The 17979-nt window shown below is 34.3% G+C and overlaps 1 protein-coding gene across 1 annotated transcript in view; it reads left to right on the top strand.

Moving 5' to 3' along the window:
• Positions 1-17979, top strand: part of Rgs22 (regulator of G protein signaling 22) — a 114191-nt gene that overhangs the window by 15866 nt on the left and 80346 nt on the right. The window contains exons 6-10 of the mRNA XM_077105565.1: positions 1271-1883; positions 3328-3489; positions 6450-6624; positions 11074-11207; positions 17052-17166. Of these exons, the coding sequence (XP_076961680.1) occupies positions 1271-1883; positions 3328-3489; positions 6450-6624; positions 11074-11207; positions 17052-17166 (1199 nt within the window). The remainder of the gene's footprint in view (positions 1-1270; positions 1884-3327; positions 3490-6449; positions 6625-11073; positions 11208-17051; positions 17167-17979) is intronic.

Genomic DNA, 17979 nt, shown 5'->3' with positions numbered 1-17979 from the left:
GGTGCTTTTGTGGGTGAGACAAACGTTCCACAAAAACAACTATAAAAAAAAGGAAACTTCTAGAAATGGAAGTTATTGGCTATAATATTATTAGAGGAAAAAAATCTAGATGTGATTCAGGAAAAGAGTTCAGGAATTCACTTAAACAGTTAATAACTGTAAGGGTGTATTAACTCTAAACCTTCTGAAAGGTATGTGCAACTTTAGGAGAAGATAAATCTGGATTCTCTAGAATTGAATCTAGGTCTAGGTAAAGAGGAACATAACCTCCTTAATATTGGATTTATGGGTTTCTTGCTATTTCTTCAAAATGCTAAAATATAATATTGGAAAGTATAGAGAGTAAATATGAAAAACAAGGTCCATAGGAGGATGGTGAGCAGAGATGTCTGCGTCATATGCTCCCTCCCGCTCTGTGGGATTTAGCCCAGAAACTCCTGGAAGTTTTACAAAATCTGTGATATCAGGTAGGAAAATGCAGTGTATATAGGTATTTTTTTTTCAATAAAAATTAAAGTGAAATATTTCTAGTGTATTGCGATTTGAAATCTAGTAACTAAGAAAATATTAATCAAGGGTGGGTACAGATGACAACCTGGTCTGTGGCTATACTGACGATGTGAAATATAGTGCTGCCATTGGATGGATATTCACTGATTTCTGAGAGAAAAATGGGAGCTAAATACCATGTCTTTAGAAAGAGTGTAAAAATAATTCACTTGTAAGCCTTCATAAGTGCCTTGTTCTTTTGTAACTTTAATGATAGTTTGTAAGAATGTTAGGATTTGAATCTTTTTTCTAAAACAGTGAATTTTAAAGAATTAATGATTCCAGTTTTTGTCTGATCATCTGTGGTCTCATCATCTATGGCAGCTAATTTTCCTTTGTTACACAACATGCACATATAATTATTTAATATACATCTTTCTACTTTTCTAATAGATTTGGTCTTTATGTTTGTCATTCTATATCAGTCTGAAATATTAAATTTTAAAAGCATACAATGTCTTTTTGAATATTTTCTGTTAGGAGTATCAAATATTTAGTCCATCTGCCTCCCTTGCCATGTTCAAGGAAGACAAGGAAGGCAACTGTTGGCAGTTTTTTCCCCTACTGGTTCCAAATGTGGCTTCAGAATCCTTCTGAAAATACTGGTCCATGTGCTCATCCCTGTGATAAAGTCATTTGCCACGAAGGCTCTATAACATCTGTGTAACAATATCAATTTTGTCTCATATCTAACTTAACTACACTTTATCATTTAATACAGAGAGTTTTATCTTTGATGATGGCGTTCACCCCAGGACCAAAAAAAGCCTCTCTAAAATCACTGAATTTGAAGAAGAGGAGGAAGGGTCTGTATCTCTAAAAGATACTCCCTCTCATGCTCTTCTGAGAGTATACCTTGAGAAGCAACGGGATTCGGCTAATGAAAAGTTGACATTGCACTTCTCAACGTGTGAAGAATTTTTAAACTTGTTTATATACTCTGTTTTAAGAGCAGCCACTCAGCAAATTACTGGCCAGCCTCTCACAGAAAGCCCAGACTATATAGATTTCGACAAAGTAGATCAAGTGTCATTTCCTGATACTTTTTATCCTTTCTTTGGCAAGAATGTTTTAGCTGAACCAGTTCAAACTGAAAAGGAAAAAAAGTCGGAAGAGATATTAGAAAAAACAAGTTTAAGTTCAACGAGTGAGAGCATTGGACCCGAGAGCAGGGCTGACTGGTGTATGTCTCATAGAACTTATGACATTGGCAATAGAAAGGAGTTTGAAAGATTTAAGAAATTTATGAAAGGCACATTAGGGGAAAAGTATTTGTGGCTATGGATGGATATTGAAAGGTTGAAAGTTCTAAAGGACCCTGGAAGACATCAAAGGTATTTCTATTTTTTATTTTTCAATAGTTTCAAAAACAAATTCTAGAATATTTGGGTTATTTAAGACAAGTAGAAAGACCGAAATAAATATAAAAATGTAGCTTACGCTTCTAGAGGAAAGAATAATGATAAAATTCTTTTATAATAATACTACATTTTGATTTCACAAATTTTCTGTTTTCATAGCTTTTAGGTACTAATATAGAAATGATTTGGGTTTGCATAATGTTTCATCCCATAAATTCTAGAACTACTCTAAAATTTTCTACTTAAGTTTTTATAACATTCCAATGATGTTAAATGTTTTAGACAAAAAACTTATCAGTTGTTTAAGCACACTTGCATAGTAGAGCTATTCATGCCAGTGTAAGGGCCTGTTCCTAGCAAAAACTCCTTGGTTAACAGACTGCATGAACTTAGCTCTGATTCCAAGTAGCTGGATATCTGAATGAGTCTCTCCACCGGAAAGCCTTCTGGAGATCTAATGGGGTTCAGGTTAGCTCCATATATTGTAGGTTACCGGAAGTCTGAGAATTTTAAGAGGACACTATTTTAGGAAAGTCCTTATCTTGACTGTAGTTTCCTGATCTTCTCTGAAGCAGATTATCTACAGTAGATTGCAATTCCTATTAAGATTCGACTGAGTATATGCTGAATGATAGGATTATTCTAGTTATTTTAATGATTAAAGAACTTATAGTTGTAAGAGCTGGGGCACCATGATTGGTTATGGAGTGTGACCTGACTGATTATGGAGTGAAGGTCATTATCACTTTTCAAGACATATCAGGGAAGTTACATGCAAGTAACCTACATAGGTTTTTCAGGATTAATACTGTTTCACTTATTGCCACAAAAAAATTACCTAAATTTTGTGGCCTAAAGCAACTAAATTTTACTTATTCTCTTACAGTTCTGGAGGTCTGAAGGCTCTGGGTGGGGAAGGGGAGATCCATTTCTTTGCCTTTTCCAATTATAAAGGCCACCTCCATTCCTGAGTTTGTGGCCTCTTCCTCCATCTTCAAAACCATCAGCATGGCATCTTGCCCCTGACCTGTCTATTTGTCCTCACATCTTTATGACTGTCTCTCCTTCTTCCCTCTTTTAAAGGACTCTTGTCATTACATTGGGACTGGTAATCCAAAATAATCTCTTTAAAGTCCTCATCTAAATACATCTGTAAAGTCTCTTTTACCATGTAAGGTAACAAATTAACAAATTCTGGGGATCAGGATGTGGACAGCTTTGCAAAACCATTCAGCCTCCCACAGATGCCCTTCTGTTATTCCCATAACTGTGAGAAATATTTTTATCACCATAAAATAATGTGTGGTATTTCTATATTGGTTTTGAGATAGTCCATTATTTGTCTGAAACACTTACATTTGGTTAATAGAATATTGTGTCAATATGTGTGTATATGTAGGTATGTGTTTTATTTCAGACATCTTGAGAAGATGAAAAAATGCTATCTAGTGAGCAGCGGAGATTGCTACCTTTCTGCAGAAATCTTATCAAAATTTAAACTGTTAGATGGATCTCACTGGACTGAAGAACATTTAAAAAATATTCAGTCTGAGGTTTTAAAACCTTTACTTCTGTATTGGTAAGAAAAATAATGTGAATTGAAGTTTTTTACTTTCACTTTTCTTAGGCTATTTTATGAGTTATGCCTTTTGTCAGATTGGCCTATAATTCATGGAAATTTAAAATAACATTATTAATCTTTAACCCTCTTAAAAATACTTAACTTTTAAGTAATTGGAATATTTGGGTGACTAAATCCATAATGAGATTGGACTTAAGTTTTATTTTAACTTTGTGAGCACATCCTTCTATACCTTACTCTTTTATGATCAGTATCCCATAAAATTGATGTGTGTGTGTGTGTGTGTGTGTGTGTATGTGTGTGTGTACATAAAACTAATGTTACAGTTTTATCATCTCAATGAACATTTTTTGAACATTTCCTTGAAGCCAAGTGCTTGCCAAGGATAAAGGATAAAAACCTGTTCAACTAGGTAGGGGTCATGGTCCAGTGAGAGGAACGGACAGGTGAAATTAAATAATAGGAAATATGGTGAATGCACACCACGTGGTCCCTGCTTAGCACAGAGAAGAGGGCACATTTCACCTGATACTCAAAGGACTGGTAGCAAGGAAAAGCGAACAGACACAGTATAGATTAAAATGTGTGCTGTTTGAGGATCAGCATGGTGTCCATTGTAACTGTTGGATCTGATTGCGTCATTTCTCTGCTTTAAATCTCACTGATTTTCCCCAAAGAAAAATTCAGATATTTTTTAAAATTAGCAAATCAGGAGGGGCGCGGTGGCACAAGCCAGCGGCTCTGGAGGCTAAGACAGGAGACTCACGAGTTCAAAGCCAGCCTCAGCAATGGTGAGGTGCAGTGAGATCTCGTCTCTAAATAAAATACAAAATAGGGCTGAGGATGTGACTCAGTGATTGAGTGCCCCTGAGTTCAATCCCAGGTACCAAAAAAAAAAAAAAATAGTAAATCAGGTAATCATGATTTGTTCCTTGTCAACTTCTCTGACATCATCTCCCACCTAAGTATTCTAGATTATGTACATGCTTTGTACTTTTCTATATGTAATGTTCTGTTCTTTTCTTCAGAAAATTTATTCTTTGATATTTTAAGACATACAGAAAGGTATAAATTATACTATAGTGGGTACATATGCACACACGATCCAACTTAATAAAACATTACCTCTACGGGGAGGCTTTCCTTTATTAATTACACTTTTTGTTTTGAGATAATTGTATATTTTTTGTTTTGAGATGATTGTATATTCACATGGAAATTTTATCCAGTTTCTCCCAATGGTAACATCTTGCATAATTATAGTACAATATCACAGTGAAGAGATTAATATTGATAGGATATGTCCATCTTTTCTACATATTACCAGTTCTACATGTACTCATTTGTGTATGTATTTAGTTCCTTTATCACTTTATCACTTTGTATATCTATGCATGTGCCAGCACAATCAAGATACAGAACAGTTAGGATATCACAAGCTTTCTTTGTAGTGCCCTCTTATAACCACCCCATACCCTCTGTCTCTCCCCTTATCCCTAACTCCTGGAAACCACTAGTAAATAAAATTATATGTAATCTTTTGCCATTAGCTTTTAAAAACTCATGCAATTGTCTTGAGATATATCTAAGTTGTATGTATCAAGAGTTTGTTGCTTTGTATTTCTGAGTAGTACTCATACACACATACATACACTATAAATAGATTTCTCCCACTCACAAGAACTTGAGAATTAAGGTGTGTACAAATGTACACAAGAACTTATACAATGGCAGCATCAAAAATAGTACAGTACTAGTTTCGGACTCACTGCGAAATGGCCCTTATTATTGGATGAATTCACATAATGGCTAATCAAAGATTAATGCTATGTGAATGAAATGAGTGTAAAATTATAATGGTAAGGGCAGTAAGGATTTATGGAGTCAAATCAAGATACTTTAATGATATGAATCATAAAATTGAGGCACCTACATTTCCTGGCCATCAGATGTGTGATGTATTTGATATGGCATTTCTGGATATTCCCACTTACTGATTGACATGTGAAAGGAAGTAATTTTGGATATCTCCAAGTGTGCTAAAGAAAGCTTCTGAAATGTAGGATAGAATGACCATGACCACAGAGATTACATGGGATGCTTACTGACTCTAAGCTACTTTTGGACTGTGGATTCTCCTCCACTCTTGTTTTGTTCTCACTGAGAAGATATCTACCTTCTTCCTATCATAAAGGGAAGTAATTTTCTGCCAGGTCCTGCAATATGGAATAAAAATTAGTCCTTGGGCTGTGGCATCTGGGGGAAAACCTGGTCCAAGAACCAATTAGCCACAGGCCTTGACAGCTGGAGTTAACCTCGTGTACAATAGTTAACCCACAGACTGAGTACCAGGATATCCAACCAATTAAGTGTGGCCTTGACATTGTGCCAGACATTCTTCTTCCTAAGTTTCTTGCAGTAGAATTGGTCTTTCAATTATATAAATTGTTGTTAGATTAATTCCTATCTTCAAATTTAAGACTTACAAATAGATAGCTTGAATAATAACCCACTTTAGTAGCATATCTGAGCATTACAAAAAATGTTTATAATGTCTAAAAATGTTAATGCCCCATTCTACCAATTTTTTATTGGTACTATAAATACTAAACTGCTTTAAAATTATCACAGTACGTTTTTTTATTTTACTAGAAAATATGTTTTTTAAAATCTTCCTTCATCAATGCATGTTTCTTTTTCTTATCAAGCAGATAATAACTTAGATTATTTTATGTTATTTTCTTGCACAATTGCCTTTTTATATGAGCAAATAGAATCACAGGCAGTTGACATATAGAAAATATTTTTTAAGGCTAGGGAGCAGAAGAATAGAAGTTATTAGAAAATACTAAGATTGATTGTTGATTAAAGATTATTTGTAGGCTTTTGTTTTTGAGGCTTATTGTCTAATTTAATCTTAATATCTCTAATCTTAAATTTGTTTTTCCAATAAACAGGGCACCAAGATTTTGTGTTACTCATTCACCCTCAACAAAACATGCTACAGCTGAACTGAAATTCTGGCACCTCCGTCAAGAGAAACCAAGGAAAGATATTGATCCTTTTCCACAAATGGCAACCCTCTTGCCATTAAGACCTAAATCTTGCATTCCACAGATAACTGAGGTCCAGGTAGGGTGTCCAGTCTATTCTTTGGTTTCTGCTGGTTACAGTTAAATATTCATGTTTGAGTGTTGTACACTGATCCTCCTATTGGTTTTATCACATGCTTTATCGGAGTGGTGATGAGTCCCAATGGACATGCTGCCACAGTTAGGAAATGGGAAAATCTACAATCTGTAGCCTACAAAGCAGCAAAAGTGATCATTTTAAAATGTATGATTATGTCACTCATATGCTCAAACTCTCCATTGGTCTCCTCTCCCATTCGAATAAAATTCAGTCTTTATGTAGCTATATAGGCCCCTGCCTTCCTGATGACCCTGTTTCCTATCCTCTTCTCCAACTTACTCTACCCTAACCACACTGGTCCTTTTTTTTTTTTTTTCTCTCTTTGATACAGCATGTAAAATCCTCGGGCTTTGCACCTACTGTTCTCTTTGCTTGAAGCACTTGTCTTCCAAATGTCCACATGGCCTCCCCCATCTCCTTTAGATGTCTGCTCAAATATCACTTAATCCATGACTCTTCTGTATGCACACTTATGTAGAATACCATACACATCCATCTATCTGTGTGTGTATCCTTCATCCTGCTTATTTTGCTTTTTTGTGCTTATGACCATGTGATCTGTTTGTTTACTGTATTTTACCTCCTATAGAATATAAGGGATTTTTCTTTGTTACCTGTTTGTCCCTAGTGCCGGAAAACAGGGCCTGACATGTAATTACTGGTTAGTAAATATAAATTGAAAGAATGAATGGGAAGTTGCAACAGCAGAATTACAGGTAGTGAGTGAGTTTCCATCATCTGAGGAAATATAAGACAGCATAAAAAGATAAAGGGAGGGCTGGGGCTGTGACTCAGTGGTAGAGTGCTTAGCACGTGTGAGGCACTGAGTTCAATCCTCAACATCACATAAAAATAAAAGTATTGGGTCTATCTGCATATATAGAAGATAAGGAGAAAATCTGAAAAGAGAAGAAAAATTAACTGACTTTAAATAGAATGAATAAATAGTCCTTTGTATTTTGGCACAGAGAAGCAATAATTATACCTTCATTTCAATAATAAGAAGCCTAATTAATCTTAGTTGGCTTTAGAGGTATTGCAGAATGTTGATTGCCATTGACTATACACAGCCTCTTCTTTATATTCAGGATATCTTATTTTTAAAGGCAGGAAGATGTATAATGAGGTTTTGAATGTTTTACTGCTACAAATAGTGTTTTAGAGCTAGAGAGACATTACAATTCTTCTGTCCATGGAGAAATTTTAAAACATACCAATGCCTGAATCCTACTTTCAGAAATTCTGATTTAATTGATCTGGAATGCATCAGGGTCACTGAAAAATCAGGGAGCTGCTTTTGAGGGTTCTCAACCCCCCTTGAATACTAGGGCCATGGTTTAGAACCTGCCTTTTTATAAGATTCCCAGGTGATTTGTATGGGAAGCACAGCTACTGGCTGTTGGTTCTCAAGCTTTGGCACACTAAGCATCACCAAAGACCTTGTTCAAACAGATTCCTGGTCTCCAACAGAGATCAGGGTTCAGTAGCTCTGGGGTGGGCCCAAGGCTTTCATTTCTAAACAGCTGCCTCTCATGAGGCTGCTCTGGGGGGACCACACTGGGAGTTAGTGTGTCTTTAGTGCACAAGTATTTGCTCATCCATTGTTTTGACTTCGTCCTGGCTTCCCTTGCGTATTGTGGCTATACTGTATGCCACTCCACTGATTACTCCTGCTGGTTCGCCATGTGACTCAGCGACCCAGTCACTAGGTGAGCACACATCTTGGGGGCAGACTTCAGGGAACATATCACTGAGAGCATACACACATTTGCATAAACAACAACTTCAAATGGAGAGGTACTGAGGAAAGAAAAAATAAGATGTGGTTAAGAAAAGGACCTTGAATAAGTGAACACTGCCAAAGGAAGGGAGAGAGATTAGCTTGTGTGAAAAAGTGGTAGAAACATGGATTCTCCTCTGTTGCCTTTGGCTTCTAGAGAATTAGCACCATCTGTTGTCCTGGATACTTTGTAGCTGGACAGTGCTTTCTGATCTCATGCTCTCTCCTTGGTAGAAAGCACTCAGTGCCATTTTTTTCCCATTCAAAAATTAAGATATAATTCCTATACAATAAAAGATGCCCTTTTCAGTGTATAGTTCTGTGAACCTTGACAAATGTGTACAATGTATAACCACCATCAGAGTCATGGTACAGTTTCTTCCTCCACCTTCTTCCTCAATTCTACTTGCCCTCTTGTTGGTGTTCCCACCCCGCCCACCCCTATCCCTTTTCTAGCTTCCACCCAAGCCAGCAAGCTCAAAAACTCTTAACTTGGGCTTCTCTCTGTATGATACACTATAATTCGTGTGTGCGTTGTGTATGGTAAAAAGCACATGGCATGACATCATCTCTGCTATGTTTAAGTGTACAGTTTGCGAGTCGTGGCTGTCCACCTTTGTGGAACAGAGTGCCAGACTTTGCATCTTGCAAGTCTGGCTGTACACCCATTGGAAACAATGCCCCCTACTCTCCCTCCCCTCCTGGAAACCACACTTCTATTTTCTTTTTCTATAAATTCGATTACTTTTCTATGTTTAACTGTAAGTATCACTGAAAGCTTGGTCTTTGTTCCCATTGCTAATCTAGTAACAAAGGCACAGTTTTGGGAAAAAGGAAAAAAGGTTTTTTGCTTTGCTAGCAAGGGAGAAACACAGGGGACTCCAGTCCCAAAGGCTGTGATTCTGCCCATCAGGAAGAACCGGGGGGCTTTAAAGAGATGATTCAAAAGCTACCTTCCATGTGTTCTCTGTTGGAGTGGTAATTTACTTTTAATTGTCCTCCCCAAAGTCTGGATTACTTCCTTCCTGTGGGGATTGTGTACTCAAGGACAGATACATCTGCTTACCTGGGGAAGAAAGGTAGTCCTATTTCCCCAGAGATTAGAGTAGGGGAGAGATTAGGGAGGAACGGAAAAAGCTACTTGTCCGTTTTAAAAATAAGTTGCAGTGGCAGAGCAGTAAGGGCTATATTTAAAGCATAAAGTGGACCACTCTTACTTAAGCTCAACTTCCTATGGGGCCTTTCTTTTATTGAGTGTTTGTTGATTAATGTCATGCTGTGTTCTGGATTACTAAAGGAGATTAGGAGCCCTGATATCTAGGAATCTATATGTAGAACACACTCAGGCAACTAATTTTGCTTGTAGAATTCTTAAAAATTATTAGTAGTTGTTAGGTATGTAGAGTATATATACACTTTATAGTTCTGGATATAAAATATCACAAATATAATCCTGTTTGGATTATACATAGTAATCTAATAGAAGTTGACACATTAGAAAAGTTTGTTTGTTTTTCAAATTATAAAAATAATAAAACTACTATAAATTTGGAAATAGGAGACAAATCATTTCTGATATTACCTCCTTCTATGTAATTATTATTTATTTTCTCATCTTATGGATTTTTCATTTTAGTGCATTTCTACTTTTATATTGATTATTTCTTTTAACATCATCAATAGTCTTCTGTGTGTGTCGTCATCTTCATAGACAGTTTTTAAGTGGTACATAATGGTATGCCTATGTGTACCCTATACTCAGTTGTTTCTTTTTCCTCCATTTAGTTATTTATATTCTAGATTTAAATTGTTAACTTTTACCATAAAGCGCGCACACGTGTGTGTGTGTGTGTGTGTGTGTGTGTGTGTGTGTGTGTGAGAGAGAGAGAGAGAGAGAGAGAGAGAGAGAGAGAGAGAAAGTGAGAGAGTGTATGTGTGTGTCACTGGGGATTAAACCCAGGGGTGCTCTACCACTAAGCTAAATCCTCATCCTTTTTCATTTTTTTGTTTTTTTGAGACAGGGTCTTGCTAAAATGCCCAGGCAGTCCTAGAACTTGTGATCCTTCTGCCTCAGCCTCCCTAGTAACTGGGATTATAGGTGTGCACCATCTGCACCCAGCTATCATAAAGAACTTTAAGAATGGGAACAATAACCATAAAAATAAAATGTCCGAAAATGGAAGTGCTATTAAGATGCATGTTTCTTCTCCAGGGCCAAAGGGTATCTTTGTTTTATTTTCCTGCCATGCAATATCCTCCACCCCAAACATATTCAATATAGAACAAAAAAAGTTCCTGTCAGTTGCTTCCTTCAGCAGATTCTACTTTCACAGCAGTAGAGTCAGGACATACAATTTTTTTGGCTATTCTTTTCTTTCCTTAAATCTAACTTGTAATGGCATTTCACTCTGCGGGTTGTATAAAACTGGGAATTGGGGAAGGAGAAAATTTCCATTTTAGTAAGAAACATGGTAGGATGTACAGTGAAAGAAAAGTCCTCTAGTGATCAAAAGAAATTTGAGGTCTGTGTACAGAATGATGTTTTATTCTCTCCTTTTTTTTCCCATTTTGCTCACTTTTGATTTTGTTCATTATCTTACCACTTTTAGAAAGAGGACTTCAGTTTATTACAACTTCCTAAATCTGCCAAGAAATTACCTAGAGTAAAAACAGCAACTCAGAAGCCTTTGAAGAATGAATCTTTGTATCTAGTTTCTTCAAAGGATGATGGGATTGAGAAAGGGTAGGTGAAATTTTTTGTGTATCAAGTGCTTTCATACAATGGTAAGATTTTGAAGAATTTAAAAATTAAGTAGAAACTGAAAACCAGTACATTGATTTTATGTGAGTTCTTATATTTCAGTTGATATGTATTAAATGTTTATACTTAATATATAGACTCTAAATTAATTATCTAAATCCATATGTTAGTAATTTTAAAGAGATGCTACCTCCAATCTCTGACCTGTCATGAGCTGTACAATAAGGACTTCCCAGAGAAGATTGCCTTCTATCCTATTCAATAATTTATATTTCTCAAATTTAAGAACTCATAAGACTTTCCAATATTGTCATTGTTTAATATAGCATATTATTTTATCAATTTAGGCTTGTTAACATACTTACCTTTTTTATTGTTCTTTATTTCCAATGGGATTATTGGTCTTTTTTAAAAAATTTTTTTTAGTTTCAATGGACCTTCATTTAATTTATTTATTTATGTATTTATAATAGTGCTGAGGATTGAACCAAGTGCCCCACATATGCTAGGAAAGCACTCTACCACTGAGCTACAACCCCAGCCCTAGATTATTGCTCTTTGGTATTATTCAAAGTTAATACCAAATACTCTTTGGTATTAACTTTGAATAATTCTTAGTTTCATAATTTTTACTTCACTTTCATTCTTTTTTATATTAACTTTAAATAATTCTTTGTTCACTAATTTATTTCTCTTATTATTGAAATAAAACTCACGTAGCATCAAATTTACCATTTAAATCATATTTAAGTGTACAATTTATGATTTTTAGTATGGTCCCAAAGTTGTATATTCATCATCAGTATATAATTCTCAAATTTTCTTCACACCTAAAAGAAATCCCATAACCATTAGTAGTTACTCCACATTCCCCTTCTTCCAGTTTCTAATACATATCCAGCAACCACTTTCTATATTTATAGATTTGTCTCTTGTGGACATTTCATATAAATTAAATCTTGTGATTTGTGACCTTTTGTGGCTTCTTTTGTCTAGCAGAACATTTTTAAGATTCTGAGTTTTGTATTCATTTTTATTCTTAAATATTTTTTTTTCAGGGCATAGAATTTTACATTGGTATTTAGTTTCTTTCAGCATATTAAAGATATTATTTTGTTGTCTTCTAGTTTTTAGAGCTTCTATTGAAATATAAGCTATCAGGCTATTTAGTATTCTTCTGAAGAATAATTCTTTAATATAGTAAATATTGTTTTATTCATTTAGTTTTGTTTACATATTTACTCTTTTTATCATTCTTTGTTTCCAATGGGACAATCTGTTAGCTTTATTTATTATTATTTATTTATTCATATTTATTATTGTTTATTGTTATTATTGCATTTTATTTATTATTATTATTTTGCCATTTTGCTCTGATATATTTAGGTATGGATTTTCTTTTATGTAGCCAATTCTGGGTAATTAGACCTGTGGCTTTGAAGCCTTTACCATGTAGTTTTGGAAAATTCTTACCTATAACCTGTTGTCATATTACTTCTATCCCACTCTTTCTCTCCTCTCATGCTGGGATTCTGATTAAATGTAAGTTAGACCTTTTCAATCTATCCCCTAAAGCCCTATCTCCTCTATACCATCCTATTGTCTCATCCTACTTTATTCCAGATATTAGTCTTCCAGTTCATTGTTTCTCTCTTTAATGGTGTCTAAATCTTTTGAGTTCCTAATTTCATTTTTTTATTTTTATAATTTTTATTTTATTCTTTTATAGTTATTTTATGCCATATTTGATATTTTTCAGTTCTCTGCTAAAATTCTCAGTCTTCTATTTTATTTCCTGAATCATAGTTTGTTTAAGTCTGTGTCTGGTATTTTAATATCTGGAACTCCTGTGACTCTTTCTATTGTTCTATTTTTGGTTGTTTTTTTATTCTTGTTGACTTGCCTGCTTTTATGTCATATTTTTGTTTATTTTATGCTATACCTTTTATTTGAAAATTTATCTGAGGATTTGTTTTGAGCCTTAAGTTTCACATTATATTTTCCAGAAGTTGTTTTTTTTTTTTCTCCTTGTTTTTACCAGATTACTCAGGCAATAGTAATCTAGGCATTATCTTAATCCAATTATGGGCATTTTTTTCTGAGGCAAAAATTGTCTCAAAATTATTCTGCAGCATAATTTAGCTCTAGTATACTAGTATTAGTTTACCTCTGGTATACCCTTGCTGCTAGGATACAACCCTTCAAATTCCCAACAAAATGTATGTAAAGCTTATCAATGCTCTGGACTCTCTCAGACATGTTACTAAATTGATTAGATGCTCTTACTTATCAGCAAATCCTCAGGAAAAAGCATTCTCCAATGACAAAGTCACCTCTGTGAGTTTTTATCCTCTGGGTTTTGGCCCGGTAATTCTCGACTGCATTATTAGCTCTCAGATGCCTTCAAACAATTTTATTTTTATATTTTATTCAGCTTTTCTAGTTGTCCTTAGAGTGAGAGTTGGTCAAATCACCTTGTCTGTCATTTCCAAAAGTAGCAATTAATGAAGTTTTTTATTTGTTTGTTTTGTTTCGTACCAGGGATTGAACCTAGGGGCGTTTAATCACTGAGCCACATTCCCAGCCCTTTTTATATTTTTATTTAGAGACAGGTTCTTGCTAAGTTGCTTAGGGCCTTGCTAATTTGCTGAGGATGGCTTTGAATTTTCAAACCCCCTGCCTCAGCTGCCTGAGCCACTGGGATTACTGGCATGTGCCACTGTACCAGGCAGTTTTTATGTTGTTGATACTTTGCTTGCATTAGATTAGTTGATTTTTATTGTATATCCATGAAGGCATTAAGCTAATTTCTCAGGTGATGAAACAAGTGAAAATATATAAAGGCATGTGTTTCACAGAAAATAGGAATTTTGGAAACTACATTGTTATGACTAGGATATACAGTGTTACATGAAACAGCTGGAGAGAGGCTAAAAAGATAAATGAGGTTCAGAATGTGGAATTTCTTATCTGTCACATTAAGGAATTTGAGATTATTCTCTGTGTACTAGAAATCAACTGGATATTTTTTGTGTCACTTATTAAAATTAAATTGTTTTTTATACATGGAAAAATACACATAGTTCAAAAATAGTAGGGATGGTGGTAGAGTTCAGGGGTAGACTATGAGGCTCTAGGTTTTATACAAAACACTGAAAAAAAATGGCATGCTCTACACTTATACTCTAATTTGTTTATTTTTTTTTCTATTAATGTATCTTAGAAGTTTTAAAATAGCAGTAAATGTACTATAGCAATAGATGTACCATTATCTATTTTGTTTCTTGTTCTTATCTTGTTTCCTCTTATGTCTATCATTCATTTTATAAAATATTGTGTTTATATTCTATTGAAGGACAAGGCTATTTTCAATATTTTTTGCTGTTGCAGACAATATGACAATGGCTATTCTTGTACATTTGCTATATTTCACATATAAATGTATATCTGTAGGATAAATTCCTATAAATAGAATTGGGTCAAAGTTCACATGCTTTTTAAATTTTTATAGATATTACCAAGTTGTCTTTCTGAAGTATTGTTACAGTTTGTTTATATTCCCCAAGGCATGCATGAGAGTGCCTTTTTTTACCATACCATTAACTTTTATATTCAGATAGGTTTTTGAAATTGCGTTTATTACTTTTACTGAATTTGAGCTTTTTTCATATATTTAAAGATTTTTTTACATTAACTTCTGTGAATTTCTGTTCAGAAAGAGAAAAAACAGGGTTGGAGGAGGCAGATGAGTTTGGTTAGGGTCACTGCCTAGGTGAATGCTCTGGTGTTGAGTACAGTATCTGACACATAGTATGTGTTCTAGTATTTGTTGAATGAATTAATATAGAGCATAGGGTTCTCTTGAAGAATGAGATAAAACCATGTTGGGTTCTTATTTTTCCACATCCTTGCCAACACAAATTTTGTGTTGAAAGTATAAAGTATATCTCCATAAAAATTAAAACTACATTAAGATACACATTGGGATACTTGTCCAAAATATAGGTCTGGAGTCCAGGGAAGAGATCAACTATAAATAGATTTGGGAAGCATTATACTTTATGAAGCAGTTGAAGTGTGGGCATGGAGGGATGATCAGGAGAGAGAAAGAGTATTATAGAAGGAGAAGAACTAAGTTATCAAATTTTCCAATAAAGGCAGAGAATACAAAATCAGAATAGAGGGCCAAAAAAGTCTGAGAGATGTGAAATGAACATATTTAAAAAGGTGATCATAGAAGCCAAGGGAAGGAAGAATTTTAAAAGAATGTTAAATCAAAGAAGTCAAGTTAATGGCAGAAAGTATACATTTTTATTTGTGAATGACAGAGTTATTGAAAAGGTTTTTGTAAGATAAATTCCAAGAGTCAAAAACCAAATGATAGCAGGTAGAAGAATATTTCAAAGGTAAAGATGAACCAATTATTATAGATCACTCTACTTTTAACTTTTTTATTTTGAATTAACTGTGATTCATATTTAGTTGTGTGAAATGATATAAAGTCCATACATCTTTCACTCAATGTCCCCCAGTGGTATCGTTTTGTGTATTTAGAGTACAATATCAGGTCCAGGAAATTGATATTTATATAACCCAGCTACCTTATTAAATTTCATTAGTTTTATATACATGTAGTGTGTGTATGTGTGTGTGTGTGTGTGTGTGTGTGTGTGTGTGTGTGTGTTTAGTTCTGTACAGTTTAACACAGGTGAATTTTCATGTGACTGTCACCACTTTAGATACAAAACAGTTCTATCACAAGGATCTCTTGGACTACCATTTAATACTTACAATCACTTGCCTTCCTTCCCCTTCCTCGAGCCACTGACAACCACTAAGCTGTTCTCCAACTCTATAATTTTGTCACTTCAAGAATGTTATATAAATGGGATTGTGAAGAATGCAACCTTTGAGATTGATTTTTTTTACTCTTAATTCCCTTGAGATCTATCCAAGTTGTTGCCAGTATCTACAGCATTTTTCTTTAATTGCTATATAATATTCCATAGATTACCCTTTTTAAAAATTTGGGTATATCTACACCTAAAAAAATAAATATTAAAAAAAGAATGCGGCTTTAAACAAATTGGGGGTATAATGATTTGAGTGAGTCAGAGTAATAAAGTTACTACATTTAGGGGAGAATGTTTCTGTTAAAGCTGTTCCTAAATATTTTTGTGGGGTTTTTCTTTTTTTGAGACTGTTGCAAATGGAAATGTTTTCCTTTTCTTTTTTAAATATTTTTTTTGTAGTTGCAGATGGATACAGTATCTTTAACCTTTAATTTTATTTATCTATCTTTATGTGGTGCTAAGGATCGAACCCAGGGCCTCACACATGCTAGGCAAGCTCTCTACCACTGAGCCACAACCCCAGCCCCTGGAAATGTTTTCTTAATTTCATTTTTGGATTTTTCATTGCTAGTCTACAGAATACAATTTGTTTATTTATATTTTTGTATATTTATCTTGTATCCTGTGACCTTATTGAACTTATTCCAGTAGATTTTTAATGGATTTTGCATATTATCTGAAAATGAATATAGGTTTAATTTTTTTCTTTTAATCAGGATACCTGTTATTTATTTTTCTTCTCTAATTGCCTTAGCTAGACCCTCCAGTACAGTGCTCAATAGAAGCAGAACAACAGACATCCTTGCCTTGTTCCCAATTTTAGGGAAAAGCATTCAACCTTTCACTATTAAGTATGATGTTAGTTATATCTTTTTCACAGATTCTCTATCATTTTGAGGAAGTTCTTTGGTGCCATATATACCAATTGTGCACAAAATTTGTTGATCAATTGGTTCTGATCCCAATAATTTAGGTCAATGCACATATCAGAAAGCAGCAAAGTTATTCGTTTAACATCTTTTACTGACATTTCTGAATGTCTGAAGCCCCAGCTGGATACAAGATTTGCTTATACAGAAGAACCTAAGGTACGTATTTTGAGGACTGGATAATTTCTTTCACTCTCATTGGTCAGTATCCCTTGATGTTAGAAAATTTTTTATTGATTCACCATATTTTTCTCTACTAAGCAACACATTTTATTTTTTCCTTGACAAAGGATTTTTACACAAAAATTCTCCTGTCCTCTATGTTTCCTTTTGTAAGTAAGTTTCATGTTTCACTTATTATAAAAACTATTTGTTCTGGTTTGGGTATGATGACACCTCAGACACAAAATAACACCCTTTAGTATTTTTAAATTCTTAAGTGTTGATTAAATAATATTTGAAGTTCGGTTTTGGAAATATAAATTTTTTTAATATTTATTTTTTAGTTGTAGTTGAACACAGTACCTTTATTTTATTTATTTATTTTCTTTATGTGGTGCTGAGGATCGAACCCAGGGTTTTGCGCTTGCTAGGCGAACGCTCTACTGCTGAGCCACAATCTCAGCCCCATGGAAATATAAAAATTTTAAAAGGCACAGTGTTCCCAGAGTACAGCTACCTTTACGACATGGATTTAATGCACCTGTTCTAGATGAAGATTTCATAAGTATTATACTTTAAGTAGAAACTTTAGAAGCCCCAATATAGTCTCAACACTTAGCTGTAATTTTGTGTAACTTTATTCTATTTTCAGCAAATAGTTCTCCTTTTTTCTTATTAGGATTGTTTTTCCTACTAAAGTAATTATTTTTTTAGTTTGGAATGCTAATAGTTAAACATCATAAAACATCAAATTCTTATCTTGGAATTTGTTTGGCAGGCAGTTGAAAAGGTAGAGAGACAATACAATAG

This window comes from Callospermophilus lateralis, chromosome 16 (assembly GCF_048772815.1).
Source record: "Callospermophilus lateralis isolate mCalLat2 chromosome 16, mCalLat2.hap1, whole genome shotgun sequence".
Classification (NCBI taxonomy): Eukaryota; Metazoa; Chordata; class Mammalia; order Rodentia; family Sciuridae; genus Callospermophilus; species Callospermophilus lateralis.
Note: the sequence above shows the minus strand (reverse complement) of the source record. Positions and strands in the feature narration are given on the sequence as shown.